General features: G+C 46.0%; 1 protein-coding gene across 1 annotated transcript in view; it reads right to left on the reverse strand.

Annotated features, from left to right (window-relative positions):
• The window catches only part of rgs7a (regulator of G protein signaling 7a), a gene marked incomplete at its 3' end in the record, with an annotated part of 54,472 nt that overhangs the window by 7,226 nt on the left and 29,432 nt on the right, over window positions 1-17,814 (reverse strand). The window contains exons 3-6 of the mRNA XM_080016436.1: window positions 15,586-15,682; window positions 6,216-6,266; window positions 1,519-1,625; window positions 409-460 (exon numbers count right to left, since the gene is read on the reverse strand). Of these exons, the coding sequence (XP_079872562.1) occupies window positions 409-460; window positions 1,519-1,625; window positions 6,216-6,266; window positions 15,586-15,682 (307 nt within the window). The remainder of the gene's footprint in view (window positions 1-408; window positions 461-1,518; window positions 1,626-6,215; window positions 6,267-15,585; window positions 15,683-17,814) is intronic.

Below are 17,814 nucleotides of genomic sequence, written 5' to 3' on the forward strand. Positions count from 1 at the left end.
TTCGCAAACATAGACACTTTGGGCTTTGGCTTTATACAATTGGCTTCATAAAAACCCGTTGAGGAATTGGGATGTTGATTACGTTTAGATTAAGATTAAGTTCATTAGTTTCCATTCACGTTGGTTCCTCGCTGGACAAAGGGCCTCTGGCAACACGCAAGACATTTGGCAACAAAATGAGAACGCTATTAAATGTCTGTCTGCCAACGCAGCGCCATCGACCGGTGCATCGCTCCTGCGGACAATATGAAAAATAATAGATTTAATGCTCTGCAAACGGTCCTCGAATCGACATCCATGTTGTATGAAGCACAGAGCACAGAGCAACCATTACGCTGTTAGAAAGATTCTCTCTCTCTCTGTCTCTCTGTCTCTCTCTCTCTCTCTTTGTCTCTCGCTCTCTCTCACCGTAGTCTGTGTTTTCTGGTTCCCAGCAATTTGATGGCCAAAAGTACGGAGTCTGTAGAGAGAGAAACACATATAGAATAAGGAAATTCAATTGAGGTAATGCACACTCGGCATACACCCGAGGGGAATTAAATAAGCAGACCATAATGTCATGGACCAAGAAAGCAGAGGAGCACGACTGACCGTTCCCTTCCTCTACTTTCTAAGAATAAAGGGGAAAGAGAAAGGATATACTCCCACAGCAACTGGTGTTTGAATTCTCTATATGCATCAAGAAGGTTGTCAAACCGTAATGTTGCATTATTAAAAGTTGTACTATAAAAGGACTGCAGGGATCATTCTTCTCCATTTACTTTTCCTGCATTGGAACAGATGGGTGGTAATTAGCACGAGGGTTTTTGTTAAATAATGGAATTTTTTTGGCAGAAAAGTCTGTTCGTGATCGTATATGCTATTTCTCAATACAATGAACAATTATAATAACTCCTTAATAAAAAATAGCTAATATAATATAATGCACAACTACATTATGTATTTGATATATATTAATTATATTATATATAAATAATAGTGTTGTCATTTTGAATTCATGGTTCGTGGCAAACTGGGTTGATCTTTTTAGCATATCCCAACTTCCTGTTCTCCAGTGAAGGTTCATAATCAGTAAGCACACCCGTGCTTGCATATTTGGCATATTTGCCACCACTTTTGTCCTGTAGTAACGTGAAAAAGTGCCACAGCGGAGACTTTTCTCAAGCTATAGAGTAAATGGACTGGAAGTGTCAATGGTCTAAATTAGTAATTGGTGAATGTGCGGCACGGCTAAACGTTTGCAAAATGATTACAGCGAAAAAGGTGGGTGTCTGGCATGTGTTACAAACTAAACCACACACATTTGGATGAACAGATGGAGAACCGTGAACCGGGAGCTTTGCGAGCTCCGTTTTTTGCATGGTGGATGAGCGAATGAGTCAGATCGATAGATATGCACGGTGGGGTCGAAAGGCGTCGTCGTTCCCCGCATGGGAAATGAAATGACGTCAACGTGCGACCACATCGTTATACGACCCACACCCATCTTTACGACCACGTCACCACCGCGCGCCTCACCTGAAACCTATAGAAAGTGCCGTCATCCTTCAGGGTGAGGACGTGGTCGGAGATGGGGAAGAAGTAGCCGTGTGCAGCCATCAGAGTCCCCAGGTGGAGCGCCTCCACTGCAGCGCACGCAAACACACACACACACACACACACACACACACACACACACACACACACACACACACACACACACACAGACACACGGGGGAACGATTTCCATTTTCAGTTTGTAATTCCAATGTTTGCCCTTGTCAACTTTCCCAATGTCAGCACAAACTGTCCGTGCGCGTACACAAACGCACAATACACAAATAACATTCACCTAGCTCTGCACTCAATTACTTGTACTTACACATGAACACACACACACACACACACACACACACACACACGGGCTGAGTTGACTCATTTTAAGTCCTTGAGGCTGTGAAACTTATGAGAAATGTATTAAACCAACGGATCGCTTTCCCGTCTGATGCTCAAAAACCCAGCGGAGTGTAACTGCAACCGTCACGATGCGTCATAAGCAACGCATGAAAATGCCCCATGTTGATACAAACCACCATGCAAATTACAGCCAATTAAAACCGAAATCACTGAAATCACTGCACTTGATGTTTCCCGTGTATAAAAATAGATGGAACCGCCGCGCATCAGGTGCTATATTGTTAATTTATTCAATGTCGTGCAGCCTCAAAGACAGCATCTAACTCTGTCCCAGAAGATATCTGGCGTTCCTTGTCAAATTGTTGTTCTGTGTGTGCTGAGTGTTTTTTTTCCCCAAATGTGGTTGTTGACAAACAAAGATATTTGTAAAGCAATATAGAGAGACTAGACATCAATAACGTTAGAGGGCTGACTTTTTTTTAATCATGATTACAGTCATTTTACAGATAAGTAATTCGATCAGAACTAAGTGTCAGGATATTTGATTTAAAGAAGCTGATCCAATTAACTTCAAGAAATTAAATTTTCATTTAACTTAATAAATTTCCATGGCCCCCTAGTGGCCCGCCGCCTGGGGTAGCCACAAACGCACACGCGCGCGCGCACACACACACACACACACACACACACACACACACACACACACACACACACACACACACACACACACACACACACACACACACACACACACTCACACACACACACACACACAGACACACAGTCTGTTATATAATTTCTTGCCTATTGTGTGACATACACGCAGCAATAGATTAGGACTCAAATATCATGAAATCTATTTTAAATTCAGTACTCATTGGACTTGTGTCCAATGTGGTGAATGTGGTGGATCAAATTAAAGTCAGCAAACTATTAAAAAAGTGCAAGCACAGCGCTTCCACCTACTGTAATGCGGTTAAGAAAAGCTCTCTCTGCCTGCCTGCTTGGGTTCAAAGTAAAGGCTTTCTTTCTCTCCCCCTTTGAGTGGATCTGTCACCTGTGACGATTTGTCGATTTGCTTCTGTGCCGTAAAGGGTAAAGCACAGAGTGTCTGAGGGGATCTGGGAAGAAGGGAGTGCGTTAAATGCCACCCAATGCAATCCAATTTAGGTGTGAAATATGTTATATATATACTGAATCGAAGAATTTCATTAAACGCAAACTGAAGGCAAAACCAGACTCCCCTTGATATGGAATTCCAATTAAAAGTTTTTCTTTTTCTATATTTTCTGCATTGGTAGTAATGGGTTAGGTTTCAGTTCCCATTTTTCCATCCAAGTCGTCGCCATTGTTCCTTAAATCAGATGACCATAGTCGACAACGTCACATGGTAGGACTCGGTGGCTCAAAGAGATAAGCTGCTGTCGGACGACTTGAGGGTTCGATGCCAAGTTAGCTTTTGAGAGGCTGCACCCCAAGGGCACGTTTTAAGGTGCCGGAAGACCACGGTGGCGCATGAAGTTGACCTGGCGGCGTGGTGTTTTGGACGCTGGCTTCCAGCGCTGTCGTTGTGGGTTCCCGTTCCTTGAATCAAATGATCGGAGGACACGACCAACCATTATTGGACTCAGTGGCGCAAATTTTCGCACTTATGAGGCCAGCTTTCAAAAGATCCCCTGGCGTCAGAAGCCCGAAGCGGCTTACCTCTTTGAGCGAGTCGCGTGGAGCTCGGTCGTCTCCTCCGATTTGAGCAAAGGAACAGGACTTGGATGGCAAAGTTAGGACTTAAACCAGTGATGGCAGCAATGGGAGGCAGCGTCCAGCAAGCATTATGCCACCAGGGCCGCTTGAGTGCTCCCCCCTGCCCCAAAAAATACAAAGCCCCAACATGACTTGTACAATAATGCGGCTTCCTTTTATTTAGGCACTCTTTTAAATGAAATAAAAGGTTGCTGGTGCTTTACGGCATATCATGAATGAGTGATACCGATACTGAATAATGGATCGATACATCCTCAGTTATTAATGTGAAATTGGACATATCCACATTTATCCCTTCAAGTCTCTAGCAGATTAAGCTCTATTATTCCCTTATTTCTTAACCTCTCCTCACTCTTTGAAGCTGAAACCCTGTTGACGAGGGAGCCGCGGATTTCCATTTCGCACACCACGGGGCAGAGCTTCTAGAAACTCGGAGATCAGAGGGTTTGAACCGTGCAATCATCCCACTAAATACCTTTATCGCGACGGAGTCACCCTACCCAGGCCTTCCAGCGTACACACCCGGGATGAGGGGCGATCATTAACAGGAGCTATCAACATTATGACGGTAGTAATCATGGTCGTCATCCGCATCATGTTATGCCGCCGGGAGGTCAGGTCAGCGGTCGTTCTAACCCGCCCACTGCACCTGGATCCGCCGTCTCCGTCGCGCCCGAGGACGCTTCCGGGCGCTCCCTCGGCCGCCCCCGTTCTCGGCAACAACAATGAGCTCCGCCGGCCTCATAAGCTCGTCCGCATTTAAATCTCACGACAGCGGATCGCTGAAAAGGTACTCAGCACACAAGTGTCCTTTCAGCCGGATCGGACGGGAGGCCGTCGGAAGCCCTCCCCCGTTTGTCATCCCGCATCCGCGGGACAGCGCGCTCGACGGCGGAGAAAACAATGCGTCTCTTTTATCCGTCCGGGGATTGAACGGAATCCTCTCTTGTTTCAACAGATCACGCAGATCACACCGCGGCCCGACAATGATGTGTGATGAAGAGATTATCCGCGACAGTTTAAATAGACCGTCCTGTTTATTCTGTCGGACCGGGGGCAACAGTTAATTCCGGAGCCCCTGCCTCCGTACGTGCGGCGTGGACGTCGGGGCCGAACTGAGATGATTTCGGGGAGCTCCACGGCGACCGTCGACCGTTCCACTTTTCCCCCCGCGTCAAGTCGCTTAAAAACGCAATCTGGTTTTAGACTTTTCGAAAGATGGCGGACGGGCGGCGGCATGGCGTAGGCTAATCAAACGCGGGATCAAACAGGATTTGGTGGCAGCTGCTTCCACATTCTCTTTATCTGAAAAATAAAATGTTTGGTCTACTCGCGCATAACCTGCTCTGGCTTTCCTTCATCAGCTAAGCTCGGTAGGGCTCTCTCCCCCTGCGCCCACACTTCTGCTGAGCCATGAGAAAGGTATTTTACCGTAAGCTGCTTTGCTTACCAGAAAAAACACATACACACACACACACACACACACACACACACACACACACACACACACACACACACACACACACACACACACACACACACACACACACACACACACACACACACCTGCATGCAAACAAAGGCATTGTGGGAAGCGGACAATATGGATCGTTCCTGTGATAATGAAGCGCACGCTAGAAAAAATCTACAAGCCACACACACTGGATAATCATAAAGACACACATACAGTACACACACGCGCACACACACACACACACACACACACACACACACACACACACACACACGGATAACGCATTTCAAAGCCAAACTAGATATTATAAAACACTTCTAAACACAAGTATTTATTTTATAGAATGCAAGAGACTAGTACGCATTAACAGCAAACATTAATATTTATAACACACACACACACACACACACACACACACACACACACACACAAACACACACACACACACACACACACACACACTTGCACGCAAACAAAGGCATTGTGGGAAGCTGACAATATGGATTGTTCCTGTGATAATGAAGCGCACGCTAGAAAAAAAAATACTCTTGAATGTACAAGCCACACACACCAGATAATCATAAAGATGCACATACATTACACACCCCCACACACACACACAAACACACCCTAAACCAAAGGTCTGTGGGCCGAGACTCAGACTGAGTATGCATTGGACTGGAAATCCCATATGTCCCCCGTTGCCCCCAATAGATGTGGCGGTTTAGCAGTCGCACTGGCGAGAATCTTTACCGCTCGATTTCTGATCCGTCCCTTTGTGGGATTAGAGAAGAATATTTCTATTCGACGCTTCAGCTGATCCCAGGAGACACTGGGACACTCTCATTGTCTTTTCAAACACTGGAACATCAGAAACATTAGAAGATCAAATATATGGTCACTGTCACTGCACTAGAGAACCCTAAATATAACTCCTAAATATCTTCAGTTGGTCCGCCAAAAGCAAAGCTGACGGAAGAAAACTTTTGACGACAGCCACAGTCGACCCCTTCACAGACAAACTCCACCGGCTATTTCCATTACGTTTCTTATCTCCACTTCTAGACGGTTTCCACTACAGTACCTTGATCTTCGATGTTCAGGTTCCTGATCATCCACTGTACGATATCGGAACCTGCAAGGAGACAGAGCACAAGAACGACAGGTTGAAGCGGCGCACGGCCGGGGATATTGATTTTTGCATCGTGCCGGAACATCTTTTTGCATATAAATGTAGAGGAAAGGGAGGACGGCGGGGTCCTGCCCACCCTTTCCTCATCACCGCATGCAAATCCTCTCTGTCGAGCACCACGTGGGTGGGTAATAGCCCATCCACTACTCAATATTCCCTTCCGACACCCCCTCCAAACCACCTTTCCTTGGCTTTACCCCATTAGTGTGAACGAGCGGAGAGGTGCCGGGCTACGCTGAAGCACCTTTTACGTAACAATGCAATTTGTCTGACTCAGTCCTGAGACGCAGCTGCCTGCTTCGCCGCGGCCTCTTTGGCGCCCGACGTTCCCCCACAAAAAAAAAAAGGAGATGCGCCGTAAACGCATAATGCCGCGAACGGCAATACGAGTTAAATGCTATCACAGCTTGGGTTTGATTCAAATAAATGGCCCGATGAATGTTCTTTTGTTACGTCACATAACAATTTAGTCGGACAAGGTGTAGCACCGATAACTGCTACACGGGTTATTTATCGATAATCTCCTCCCCGGTTTTTACAACCGCGTCATGCGCTGACATCTTTACGGCCCGCCGCGCCAATCTGGCGCCCCGGGCCAAATATAACTCGCGAGCCGCCGCTGTTATCTGTCAGGCTGACGGGGCGAGGGTGTGCGGAGCGGACCGGAGGCACAGGAGGCGTAGCAAAGGTGTGAAAATAATATCGGGAGGGTTCAAGAGATTGCGCGTCGCGAGACCGTCTCGCCGTCCGCTCTCTCTTCCCACTCTCCCTTTGGAGGTCTGTCTTTTTTTTCGACGTCCACCTCTTCGCCCGCTCTCTGTGCTGTGACGGCCCCTTAAAGAGAGACTTTTCCCCGAGCCGGTGCCCGTTCACCGCATAGATGGAGGGAGTTGGAGAGAGCCGCTTCGCTAAATTTGATTTACCATGGATTAACATCATTAATGCAACCCTATTTTCACACTCTCACTGGTGACCCACTTTCCAGCAGAGCCTAAATGAGATGTGTAAGGTAATCCCCCAACAAGGGCACTCTCCTAATTGATTATTATCATGCTCATATATTGGCTTGTACCAGTGTGTCTTTGTATCTTTGTTTGTGTGTGTGTTTGTGTGTGTGTGTGTGTGTGTGTGTGTGTGTGTGTGCGTGTGTCAATCCGTATTCAGATCAATTGAATTTGAACACATTGAATAGGTTCACATTGAATTCTTCTTCTGTATGCATGTACATTGTGACTATGTGTATGTATCTATGTAATAAAGATAATAATACTATATTATACAAATAGGTTATCGTATATACTGTACAGTATAGTGTGTTTGTTGTGTGGTAAGTCGACACCTAATAATACCTTATACACAGATGTATGGGAGAAAACGTCCAGTGATTCCCATACTGTCACTGTCACACAAACAATGAAATCTGGCATCACAAAATCAATTCGATATATACAATATGGTATATAATATATTATTAATAATAATAATAATAATAATAATAATAAATTGAGTTTGTATAGCGCTTCTCATCTGCAGAGACAAATCTTGAAGCATTTCACAGGTAAGACTATGGGAAAGAAAATATATAATTCAATAAAAAAATAAAAAGATAAAAGACGAGGTAATAAAACAATAGTGGACGGATATAAAAAATATAGAATAAAATAGGAATAGAATAAAAATAAGTAAAAAGGGGATTAAAACAAAGGTCGGCCGCTATAAAGGGCTTAAAAAAAGGCCTGCCGATAAAAAAGGGTTTTAAGGCTCATTTTAAAAACCTCGATGGAAGGGTCAGTTCTGAGATAATCCGGGAGGGAGCTCCAGAGACGTGGGTAAAAGAGCAGAAGGCTCGGTTTGCCATCGTCTGGGGACGTGTCGGGGGAATGTGGAGCAGTGGGGAATGGCTAGAGCAGAGGGAGCGTGAGGGTTTGTGGGTGGTGATGAGCTCACTGAGGTAACTGGGGCTTTGGACTTTGAGGAGGAGGACTTTGAAATGGATCCTGTAGCGCAGGGGTTTTCAAACTGGCGGTCGCCAAATGGTTTCTGGGGGACGCCGGATGGTTTTCTGAACGTGCACAAAAACAAGGAAAATGTCTTTTTTTTTTTTTTTTATGAAATTATTTTTCACAAAATAAAAATACATGTTCAGAAATAATTCTCGAGAGAAAGACAGCGCACACCTGTCTGTGTGTATGTGTGCATGGCTGCACGGAGCATCCCTGTAACCATAGCAACTCACTCTCCCACTCTGTCCCCGACAGTGCAGTAGAAGACGAGACACTTTGCCGACACAAAAGCTGCTGCTGCGCTGACTCTCTGCACAGCATGCATGGGAATAAATGTCAATATGATAGAAATGTGTGTTTTTAAATTGAGAAGCTTGTCAATTGGCATGGCACAATTGGTCAAAATGCCGGACTGTCCCGCACAAATTGGGACGTTTGGTCACCCATCAGGCGATATGGATGATGATGGGGTGGAAAGTTGGAACACAGCTCATGAAAGATAATGTTAAATATATCAAAAACCATAGCGGCACAAATTATAATTTCCATGGCACAAATCAGCACAAACGCAGAATGAAGGCCAATGATTTTATTCAAATTCTAATCACTTGGGGTGCCAATTACACAGAGGTTTGTACGTGTACTTAACTATGCTGTCAGATCGAACATCGGCGAATTGGAATGATGGGTTTGCAAGACTTTTTTTTTTTTTAGGGGTGTCGCCAGCAAAAAAGTTTGACAACTCCTGCTGTAGTGGACTTGGAACCATAGGATTTGGGCGAATATGGGGGCACAGGCGCTGCTCTGAATGATTTGTAGACAGTTGATAGATTTGACTGGAAGACTGGAGAGAAGGGCAATTCCATAATCAATTCGGGAGAAGATTAATGCATGGACTAGTTTTTTTTGGTGTCGCATTATGAAAGTGATCGCTCCCATCTGGCTATATTTTTAAGGTGAAAAAAGGAAATTTTGCAAATGTGCTTGATATGGGCTTGGAATGAGAGTGTGGAGTCGAACTTAACACCAAGGTTGGTGATACCAGAGGAGAGGGAAGTGAGCTGGCCATCGAGGGATCGACCAATGCTGCCAGTGTTGGCGAGTTGTTTGGCGATGCCGACCAGGATTGCCTCCATCTTGCTGCTGTTGAGCAGGAGGAAGTTGTTATTCATCCAGGAGCGGATGTCCTCCAGGAAGGTGTTGAGGGTGGAGATTGTGTTGGTGGGGTTGAGTTGCGTTTTAATGTAGACCTGGGTGTCGTCAGCATAGCAGTGGAAGTTGATGTTGAGTTGTTGATGAATCGTCCAAGTGGGAGTGAGTAGATTAAAAACAGGACAGGCCCAAGCACTGACCCCTGTGGGACACCACATGTCACTGTATTGTCATCAGGCCTAGACCTAGTGACATGTAATATCTCCGGTTGGTAAGGTTTGAGGTGAACCACTTCAGGGCTGTGTCCGTCACCGTGGTGTAGGTCTTGAGGTGGTGGAGGAGGATGTTGTGGTCCATGGTGTCAGATCGAGTCGGCTGCCATCAACAGGTCGTGGACGACCTTTATCAGGGCAGTTTTTGTGCTGTGTGCAGGCCGGAAACCGGATTGGAGGGCTCCATCAAGTTGATTTTCTGAAAGATGTAACAGGAGCTGTGAGGCCATAACTTCCTCTGGGACTTTGACGAGGAGTGGGAGGTTGGAAATTGGTCTGTAGTTGGACAGGAGTTGTCGTTCCAGGTTTGGTTTCTTTAAGAGTGGGGCGACAGCTGCTGTTTTACAATGGATGGGCACCTCTGCACTCTGAAGTGATTTGTTGATGAGTGTCATGATGAATTGAGCCAGGGTTGGTAAGCAGGCTTTCAGCAGGGGAGTGGGTACGGGATCAAGGGAGCAGCTAAATATGAACATATTTATTTATTATCTAACCTGTCATTACTTCAAATGTGTTATGAGTCATTGTTACAGGTGGTACCAGGGTTGGTACCAAGGAAACAGATAATAGTTTTCCTAAAAACAGGACAAAAATGATGAGGTAGGGAAACGTGACTGCTCTTCACAGAATCCTCCCGTATAATGCAACTATTATTAAAACATTGTCAGTAGCATTGTTTTGTCTTTCTTTTCCATCATTGTATTTTCAATGTCCTTTGGTGTCTTTCTAAGTATAGACAATATAACATCCATTCAGTCAATGTACAAACTCAAATACTCTACAATACCACACAATATCATAACACATACTCCAAGTTCACATTTGCCAATGATGCTAATAGCCGACATACACACAGACGCTTTTAGTCGGGTTGTTCTTAAACTGCATTTGAATTGTATTTTCTATACAGTTGAATCACCTTTTCTCTTTTAGAGAGTTATTTCTGTACCAATTTAAAATACCTTTGTATCTAGCTGCACCACTAAATGCTAACAGAAAGACGGTACTTCAACACTTGAGGCTAATGCTAAATACCTTGTGAAAAATGGCTGAACACACTCAAAAATACATCAACACAAATGAACAGAATTTGGTGTGTCACACGCTGCTTGGGTGTAATGTATAATGTAACAAGGGGTGCAGTGTATGGCATGTATGTTGGTGGCATGTACAGTGCAGGTGGGTATGTCAGTGGGACATGGTAAGGTGTATATAATGGTAAATAAAGTGCACTGTATGCCCCGATTGTGTTGACTGCAGCGTGAGGTTGTAATGAAGGCTGACCGAGTGTTTCTTATATCAACATGTGCCTCGGCTTTCTGTCCCTAGCAGATCGCCAAACATCTGTGTGTATGTTTACCGCAGGTGGGGTCACAGGCCTCTCTTCATGTCCATCCCCTGTATCTGATTGGCCTGACTAAGTTAAGTGTTTATTTTCATGTGTTCTTTCTGTGTGTTTTTGTTTTTCTCTTGCAGGTGCTGAAACTGGATCAGGTAAGTATTATCTCTGGGTTTGTCTTTGTGGTTGTCCTTGTTCCTCCCTTGCAGGTACTCTTGCTGGATCAGGGCTATTCATCATGGGACTTGAACAGGTGTTTGGGCTGAACCTCTCTGTTCTATTCTGTTCACAGGCATCCTTAGCCAATAGCCTCCAGTGCTCTGTTGATCCTCTGAATCCTCTGAGAAATCACTCCAATCTGTCTGTTCCTCCAAGTCACTGACTTGTGAATGCCCGTTTCTCAGGTGCCGACTTCACTAGACAAAGAGGCGCTTTAACAGGTAGGTCGCACAGGTAACATCAGATTGCGATGCAGAGTTCTTTGACCTGTTCTTTGACTTTGTACAGTATATGGACTTCTCCCAGTACAATAGCTTCCCGGACCCACCTCGCTCGCTGATGTTCCTCACCAATACTCTGTCTCGAGGCTGCAGGACTGCTCCTTCCATATTTGGTCGTAATAAGACTTGCCATTTGCACTTGACTGCTTATAAAATAACAAATTGACTGGCAGGCTAGGATGATGGCCGTAAGGCAAATTGTAAGGAAAGTAGCCAGACGACTTGTGTCAGGTACAATTGTATGCATGTACAATTTGCGGGAGATGGTCCTTTCTTCTTTTCTGCCAGCGTTCTCAACATTTGTAGTGAGGTGCGGTTAAACCTCTTGGCTGGGTTGCCTTGTGGGTGATATGGCGATGTTCTGGAATGACCAATCCCTGGCAGTTGCTGAAGCGTTGAAACATCAGTTGAAACGGCTCATTCTCAAACTCACAACCCTAGTCGTGGTGTCGTTTCAAGTGCGTATGCTTGCGCAAATTGCGAAATGGTAAACTACCACCAGGATGTATTGGTAGCCTCCTCTGCGGGTCTCAAGATGTAAGTAGTCACAAGTAGACAAGCTCTAAAAGGGGGCTTGTTGTTATACTGCCAATGGGAGCACCCATGGGGGACAGGTTTTTTTCTGTTTTATACATGGACACTTTCTGGGGACATAGTCCTCTACCTCTCTTTTCATACAGGTCCAGTAAAACTGTTCTCTAACCAGGTGGAGCACCCTCTCAGTGCCAACATGTCCCATCTCCTCTTGAAGATGTTTCAATGCCGCAGGTTTGTATTTCGTGGTGAGGACAAGCTGCTGTCTCTCATCGGCCCCTCTATACAGAAGCCCATTTTCCAGGTGAGGTTTGCTCCACTCATGTAGAAGCTTGGTGAGGCTTTGTTGTGGTTTAATAAGCTCATCGTGACTTATTGTTGGCAGGAGTGTACGTGGCTGTTGGCTTATCGCAAGAGATATGTGTAAGGCTGCGATCTAGGCCACATCTTTCCTCTGGGCTGCTTTGTTTCCCTCCCAAGTCATGCGCACCACACCTTGGGATAGCTCCTCAGTGCAGGCATGTATCTGTCGATATCCAGCAGAATCCAAGACAATGTATCTATGTTAATCTTCCCAGGCCAGTACTTAACATCAAATCAAATATCAGAAAGTTCCCCTACCCAACGATGTCCAACAGCATTTAACTTTTCCATGCTCACGAGGTATGTGAAATATGGGGAATAGTAAGGTAATCCCTATACTTCTTGCACACTGCACATTATAAGGCAAGAAACTCCAACCTCCCACTCTGTAGATTGCAGTTTCTCTCCGCAGGTGTCAGAGTTCTCAATCTGTACCAAATGGACCTCAACTTCCCCTCCTGCTGCTGGTAAAAGATGGCCCCGAGGCCCTGCTCTGATGCTCTGATCGGTATGTAGTATGACCGGTAGGTTGAAGTCTGGGTATGCCAACACGGGTGGGCTAAGCATGTCCAGCACGCTCAGGTGTTGCTTGATGTTCTTTCGACCATTACACAGGGGCCCAAGAGGACGGTTGAGGTCCCTTGGATTTCCCTTTGGGTGTTGGAGTGCCTGATATTCAGGGTTTCACTTGCAGCAGCTCATAAAGAGGCCATGCAATCCGCAAAAAATTCTGGATGTACCTGGAGGTGAGGAAACCAAGGATCCTTCTGACATGCCCGACTGTCTGTGGCGTCTTGGTTTTCAGGGACAACCCTGCCTCCAGGTCCCTTGGGTCACTCCTAACTACTTCAGCAGACACAAGTCGTCCCAAGTAAGAGACCTCACGTTTGAAGGGTGCACATTAGTCCGGTCTTTGTTTCACTTCATGGCGCTGGAAAGCCCGGAGGACCTTGCGGACTCTTCAAAAGACCTTGCATAACAAAGGACATTGTCGAGATACGGGATAAAGTACTCAACCCTCAGGGAGCCAAGCGTCCCCTCTTTACTCCACTGGGAGGCTGGGGGCGCATGAGAAAGGCCGAATGTAATACAGACCGAATGGAATACAGACCCATTCATAGAACCCCCAGGGCGTGACAAAGGCTGTGAGATATCTGCGTCCCTGGTCGATGAAACCCTGATGGAAGGCTTTTCCCTGGTCCAAGATGCTGAACCAGGAATAACCACCAAGGGTATCAGTCAGATCTTGGATTCTGGGTGGTGGATGTCGATCGGGAACGGCCTTTTGGTTTAACAGATGATATTCTATACAGAGGTGAAGCGTTCCTTCCTTTTTCCTTTTAACTCTAACCCAACACACACCACTGGGGCAGAGTGAGGAGACTTGGATTTCATTATCCACCCCTGGCCAAAAATTCCGGGTGTACTCCTTGACTTCCCTGAGTAATGGCATTGGAATGGCGGAGTACGCACTCTAATCAGGAATATCGTCTTTGCGATTGATCGACAATTGCAGGATCCGAATACAGCCGATATAGTTGCTCCCTTGTGCCAAAGCTGCTGACTCCGCATGCCGCCAGAAAGACAGTGATTCATTTAGTGAGGCTAATGCTAAATAACTTGTGAGAAATGTCTGAACACACTACCAGCAGGCTAACCAAAGCTATAATATACTTAGCAAACTTCAAAACACTGATGCATCAAAATGAATCCATTCTTTACACACACACACACGCACACACACACACACACACACACACACACACGCACATACAAACACCTTGTTTGCTTTCTTACATTCACACTGATTTGAGTATCATTCTAGAAAACTAAAACGTGCAAGAGCTTCATACCATTGTTATTTACATCAAAGCAATGTACTTCTCGGACGATGCTTTGTTTCAAGACGTAGAAAAAACAAACCATCAAAATCGTGAACACAGATCGAAACCAAGTGAATTATATAATTCACTAAACTACTTGCGGTGCAAATGAAGTTCCTATGCCTGCTACTAACCTGAAAACAGGACAAAAAATGATGAGGCAGTGAAAAGTGATTGCGCTGCGCAGAATCCTCGCGCAGAACGAGAGAACGAGGAACTTGTGCGTTCCGGAGCGAAACAACAGCCCCGTGCTGCCCCCTGCTGGAGGTAGCTGGGTATTGCCAGGGCGTCTCTGCCAAAATCCTGGGAGGCTTCACAGCCGCACATAATTATTCACATGAATCGGATAATGAAATGAAAGAAAGAAAAAGACGTGAACACAAAAGACCAGAATTTCGTGCGTGTACCATCATCAACAAACATTATTCTCCATTTTTAAGCATTCTCCGCTAATCAAGCTCCCTTTCATGCGGACACGTGTACAAAACAGCTGTAGTTTTGATGCTAAGCAGTGCAAAACACAAAATGATCTGTGTTTCACTCTTTTTTTAATAAATGCAAAGTAGAAATATTTTATCGGCATTGCAGGTGTCACGGTACACCTTTATTGCTTGCACAATATAAAGCAAACCGGGATCCTGTGTGTGAGCGGAACGGCTCAGAAATCCATGCCTGTTGACGTTGTGTAAACAGTGCTGTGAAACCGTCAGCGGTCGACTCCCCGAATGCTTCCAATATCTGGCTCGGCAGAAATAAGAGGACTACTCAGGCACTTGAGTGGGTGGCAGCCAAGTGCAAGTAGACTACAAAAGGGATGGGGAGAGGAGAGGAGAGATGGAGAGAGGACAGGAGAGGAGGGGTGAGAGAGGAGGGGAGAGGTGGAGAGAAGAGGTGGAGAGAGGAGAGGAGAGGAGAGGAGGAGGAGGAGGAGGAGGAGGGGTGAGAGAGGAGGGGAGAGGAGAGGAGGTGAGAGGAGAGGAGGGGAGAGGAGAGGAGGAGGAGGAGGAGGAGAGAGGACAGGAGAAGAGAGGGGAGGAGAGGATGAGGAGGAGGAGAGAGGCGAGGAGAGGAGATTGTAGGGGAGAAGGGGAGGAGAGGACAGAGGAAAGGAAGCGAGAGGGGAGGAGAGATGGGAGAGGAGTGGAGGAGACGGTAGGGGAGGAGGGGAGGAGGGGAGAAGGAGAGGAGAGGTTTTTTGGCTGAGGAAGGTTTTTACCTGAAAATACACTTGGGATCTTGGATAGAAAACTCTTCACCGTGCGGATGGGGATTCCATTTTTTTCATCCTGCATGCGGGCTATAACGTCCTCCATCTGGGCAAGAGAGTGACAGTTGCAGAGAGAGAGAGAGAGAGAGAGAGAGAGACGGGGCGAGAAAACAGTGTTAGTAAACTTGCCTTGATGAAGGAGGCCTGGCGAGGGGAGGGAGGGGCGAGACGGCGAGAGCGATAAACGGATATAGAAACAGCCTCGACACGTCTCCGGGGGAAGGGGGGAGGGGTGGGTGAGTCAGGATCCTGCTTCTCCCTGGGACAGATCTCTGCCTTCTCCACCTTCATCCCTCACGCCAACTGAACTGATTGAATTTTGCAACCCCGCCAAAAAAAATAAAATAAAAAAATAATAATCTTTAATAATTGAGTTTCCGAACAGCGAAAGTTCCTAGCCTGCGTACAATGCCTCACGGCATCGTGCCATCGTGCTGCCTGGACCGGCACACACCCTCGTGACGGCCCTCGGGTCCTAGGTTTTGGCCAGAAAATGAGATGAGATGTGACATACAGGCACACCTACTCAAACACACACAGACACACACACACACACACACCCACACACACACACACACACACACACACGCACACACACGCGCATGCATGCAACGCACGGGTCAATGGGACACATGGGAAATACGCAGGGCGTATGCTCAGGGGTCCGGAGAGCTCGGATGCCAAGAGATCTCCCCAAACTCCTCCCTCTGGCATGAAAAACCGCATTGAAAGTGAAAAACATCACAAACGTGAGCTCGCACACACCTTCCAACACAGTTTGGTTCATGTGCGAAGTCTACAGCCGCATGCGGGCGTCTCCATACAGGCTCCGCCTGCGAGGAGGCGTTAGGGCTTGGCCGGTCGGTTGGTTGGTTGTTCCTTTCGTTGGGTACCTAACCGGTTGACGTGGGTTTAACTACCTCCAGACGCCTCCTGGTGCGTTACAGCGTTTTGTTTATCACATTGACCCGCTTCAACCACATTGACAAATATTAGATATTGAGTAAAAATATCCCAACGGTGTTGGGACTCACACACACATTCCAATAGAGTTCAGTTTACATGTGAAGTCTACAGCCACATGTTGGCTCAATGGTTGGTTGATTGGTTGGTTGGTTGATTGGCTGGTTGGTTGATTGGTTGGTTGGTTGGTTGATTGGTTGGTTGATTGGTTGGTTGATTGATTAGTTGATTGGTTTATTTGTTTATTTGTGTGTTGGTTGACTGGTTAATTGGTTGATTGGTTATTTGGTTGGTTGGCTAATTTGTGAATTTGTGAATTTGTTAGCTGGTTTGTGAATTTGTTGATTTGTTGGTTGGTTTGTTAATTGGTTAATTGGTTGGTTAGTGTGTCGGTTGATTGGTTAATTGGTTGATTGGTCGGTTGGTTGATTGGTCGGTTGGTTATTTGGTTGGTTGATAGGTTGGTTGGTTACTTAGTCGTTGAAGTCCGTTAAGCTCCCTTCAGAAGCCTCCTGGTGCGTTACGCCGTATCGTTTATCAGGTTGATCCGTTTCAACCATACTGACTAAAAATATCCCAAACATGAACTGACACAAGATTCCAACACAGTTCAGGTCATACATGGAGTCTACAGGCTCATCGCCATTTATTAGGATGTGTTAGGGCTCAGCTGGTTGGTTAGTTTGTAGGTTGCTTGTTTTCTTGGTTTCATTTTATGTTGGTTCGACTAACCTCACAAGCCTCCCGGTGCGTTGCGGCGTATTGTTTATGGCATTGATCCCTTTTTAAACAAGGTTTGCCCTTAATCTCTGTGCCCTGTTCCTCTACTCGCACTCACAGTTTCTCAGGGGGACTCATCTGGAGTGCTGACTGAAACCAATCGCTTTTCTTTTCTTTCCTTCCTCCTTTGTTTTTTCAAAATAAGTCTAAATCTTGTGTGGGCGAGCATGATTTGCTGTGGCCTCGTTTGTGAGAAATAAACAGTGCTAACGATAAAAAATGGCTTTGATATGCAAATTGTTGACTACTGGGATTTTGGTGGGTTGTAAGTCTGCTCCGCTTCGCAGCGGAACGTCAACTGTAACGCCGGCAAACTCAGGACCTCGACTGAAAAGGAGGAAAAATAAGACTTACTTGACATACTGCACTTAAATAACATTGATGGGGAAGGTTCTGCTGCTACAACGTGTTATAATGAGGCGTGGCAGTCAGTCA

Source organism: Zeus faber (genome assembly GCF_960531495.2).
Source record: "Zeus faber genome assembly, chromosome: 16".
Taxonomy (NCBI): Eukaryota; Metazoa; Chordata; class Actinopteri; order Zeiformes; family Zeidae; genus Zeus; species Zeus faber.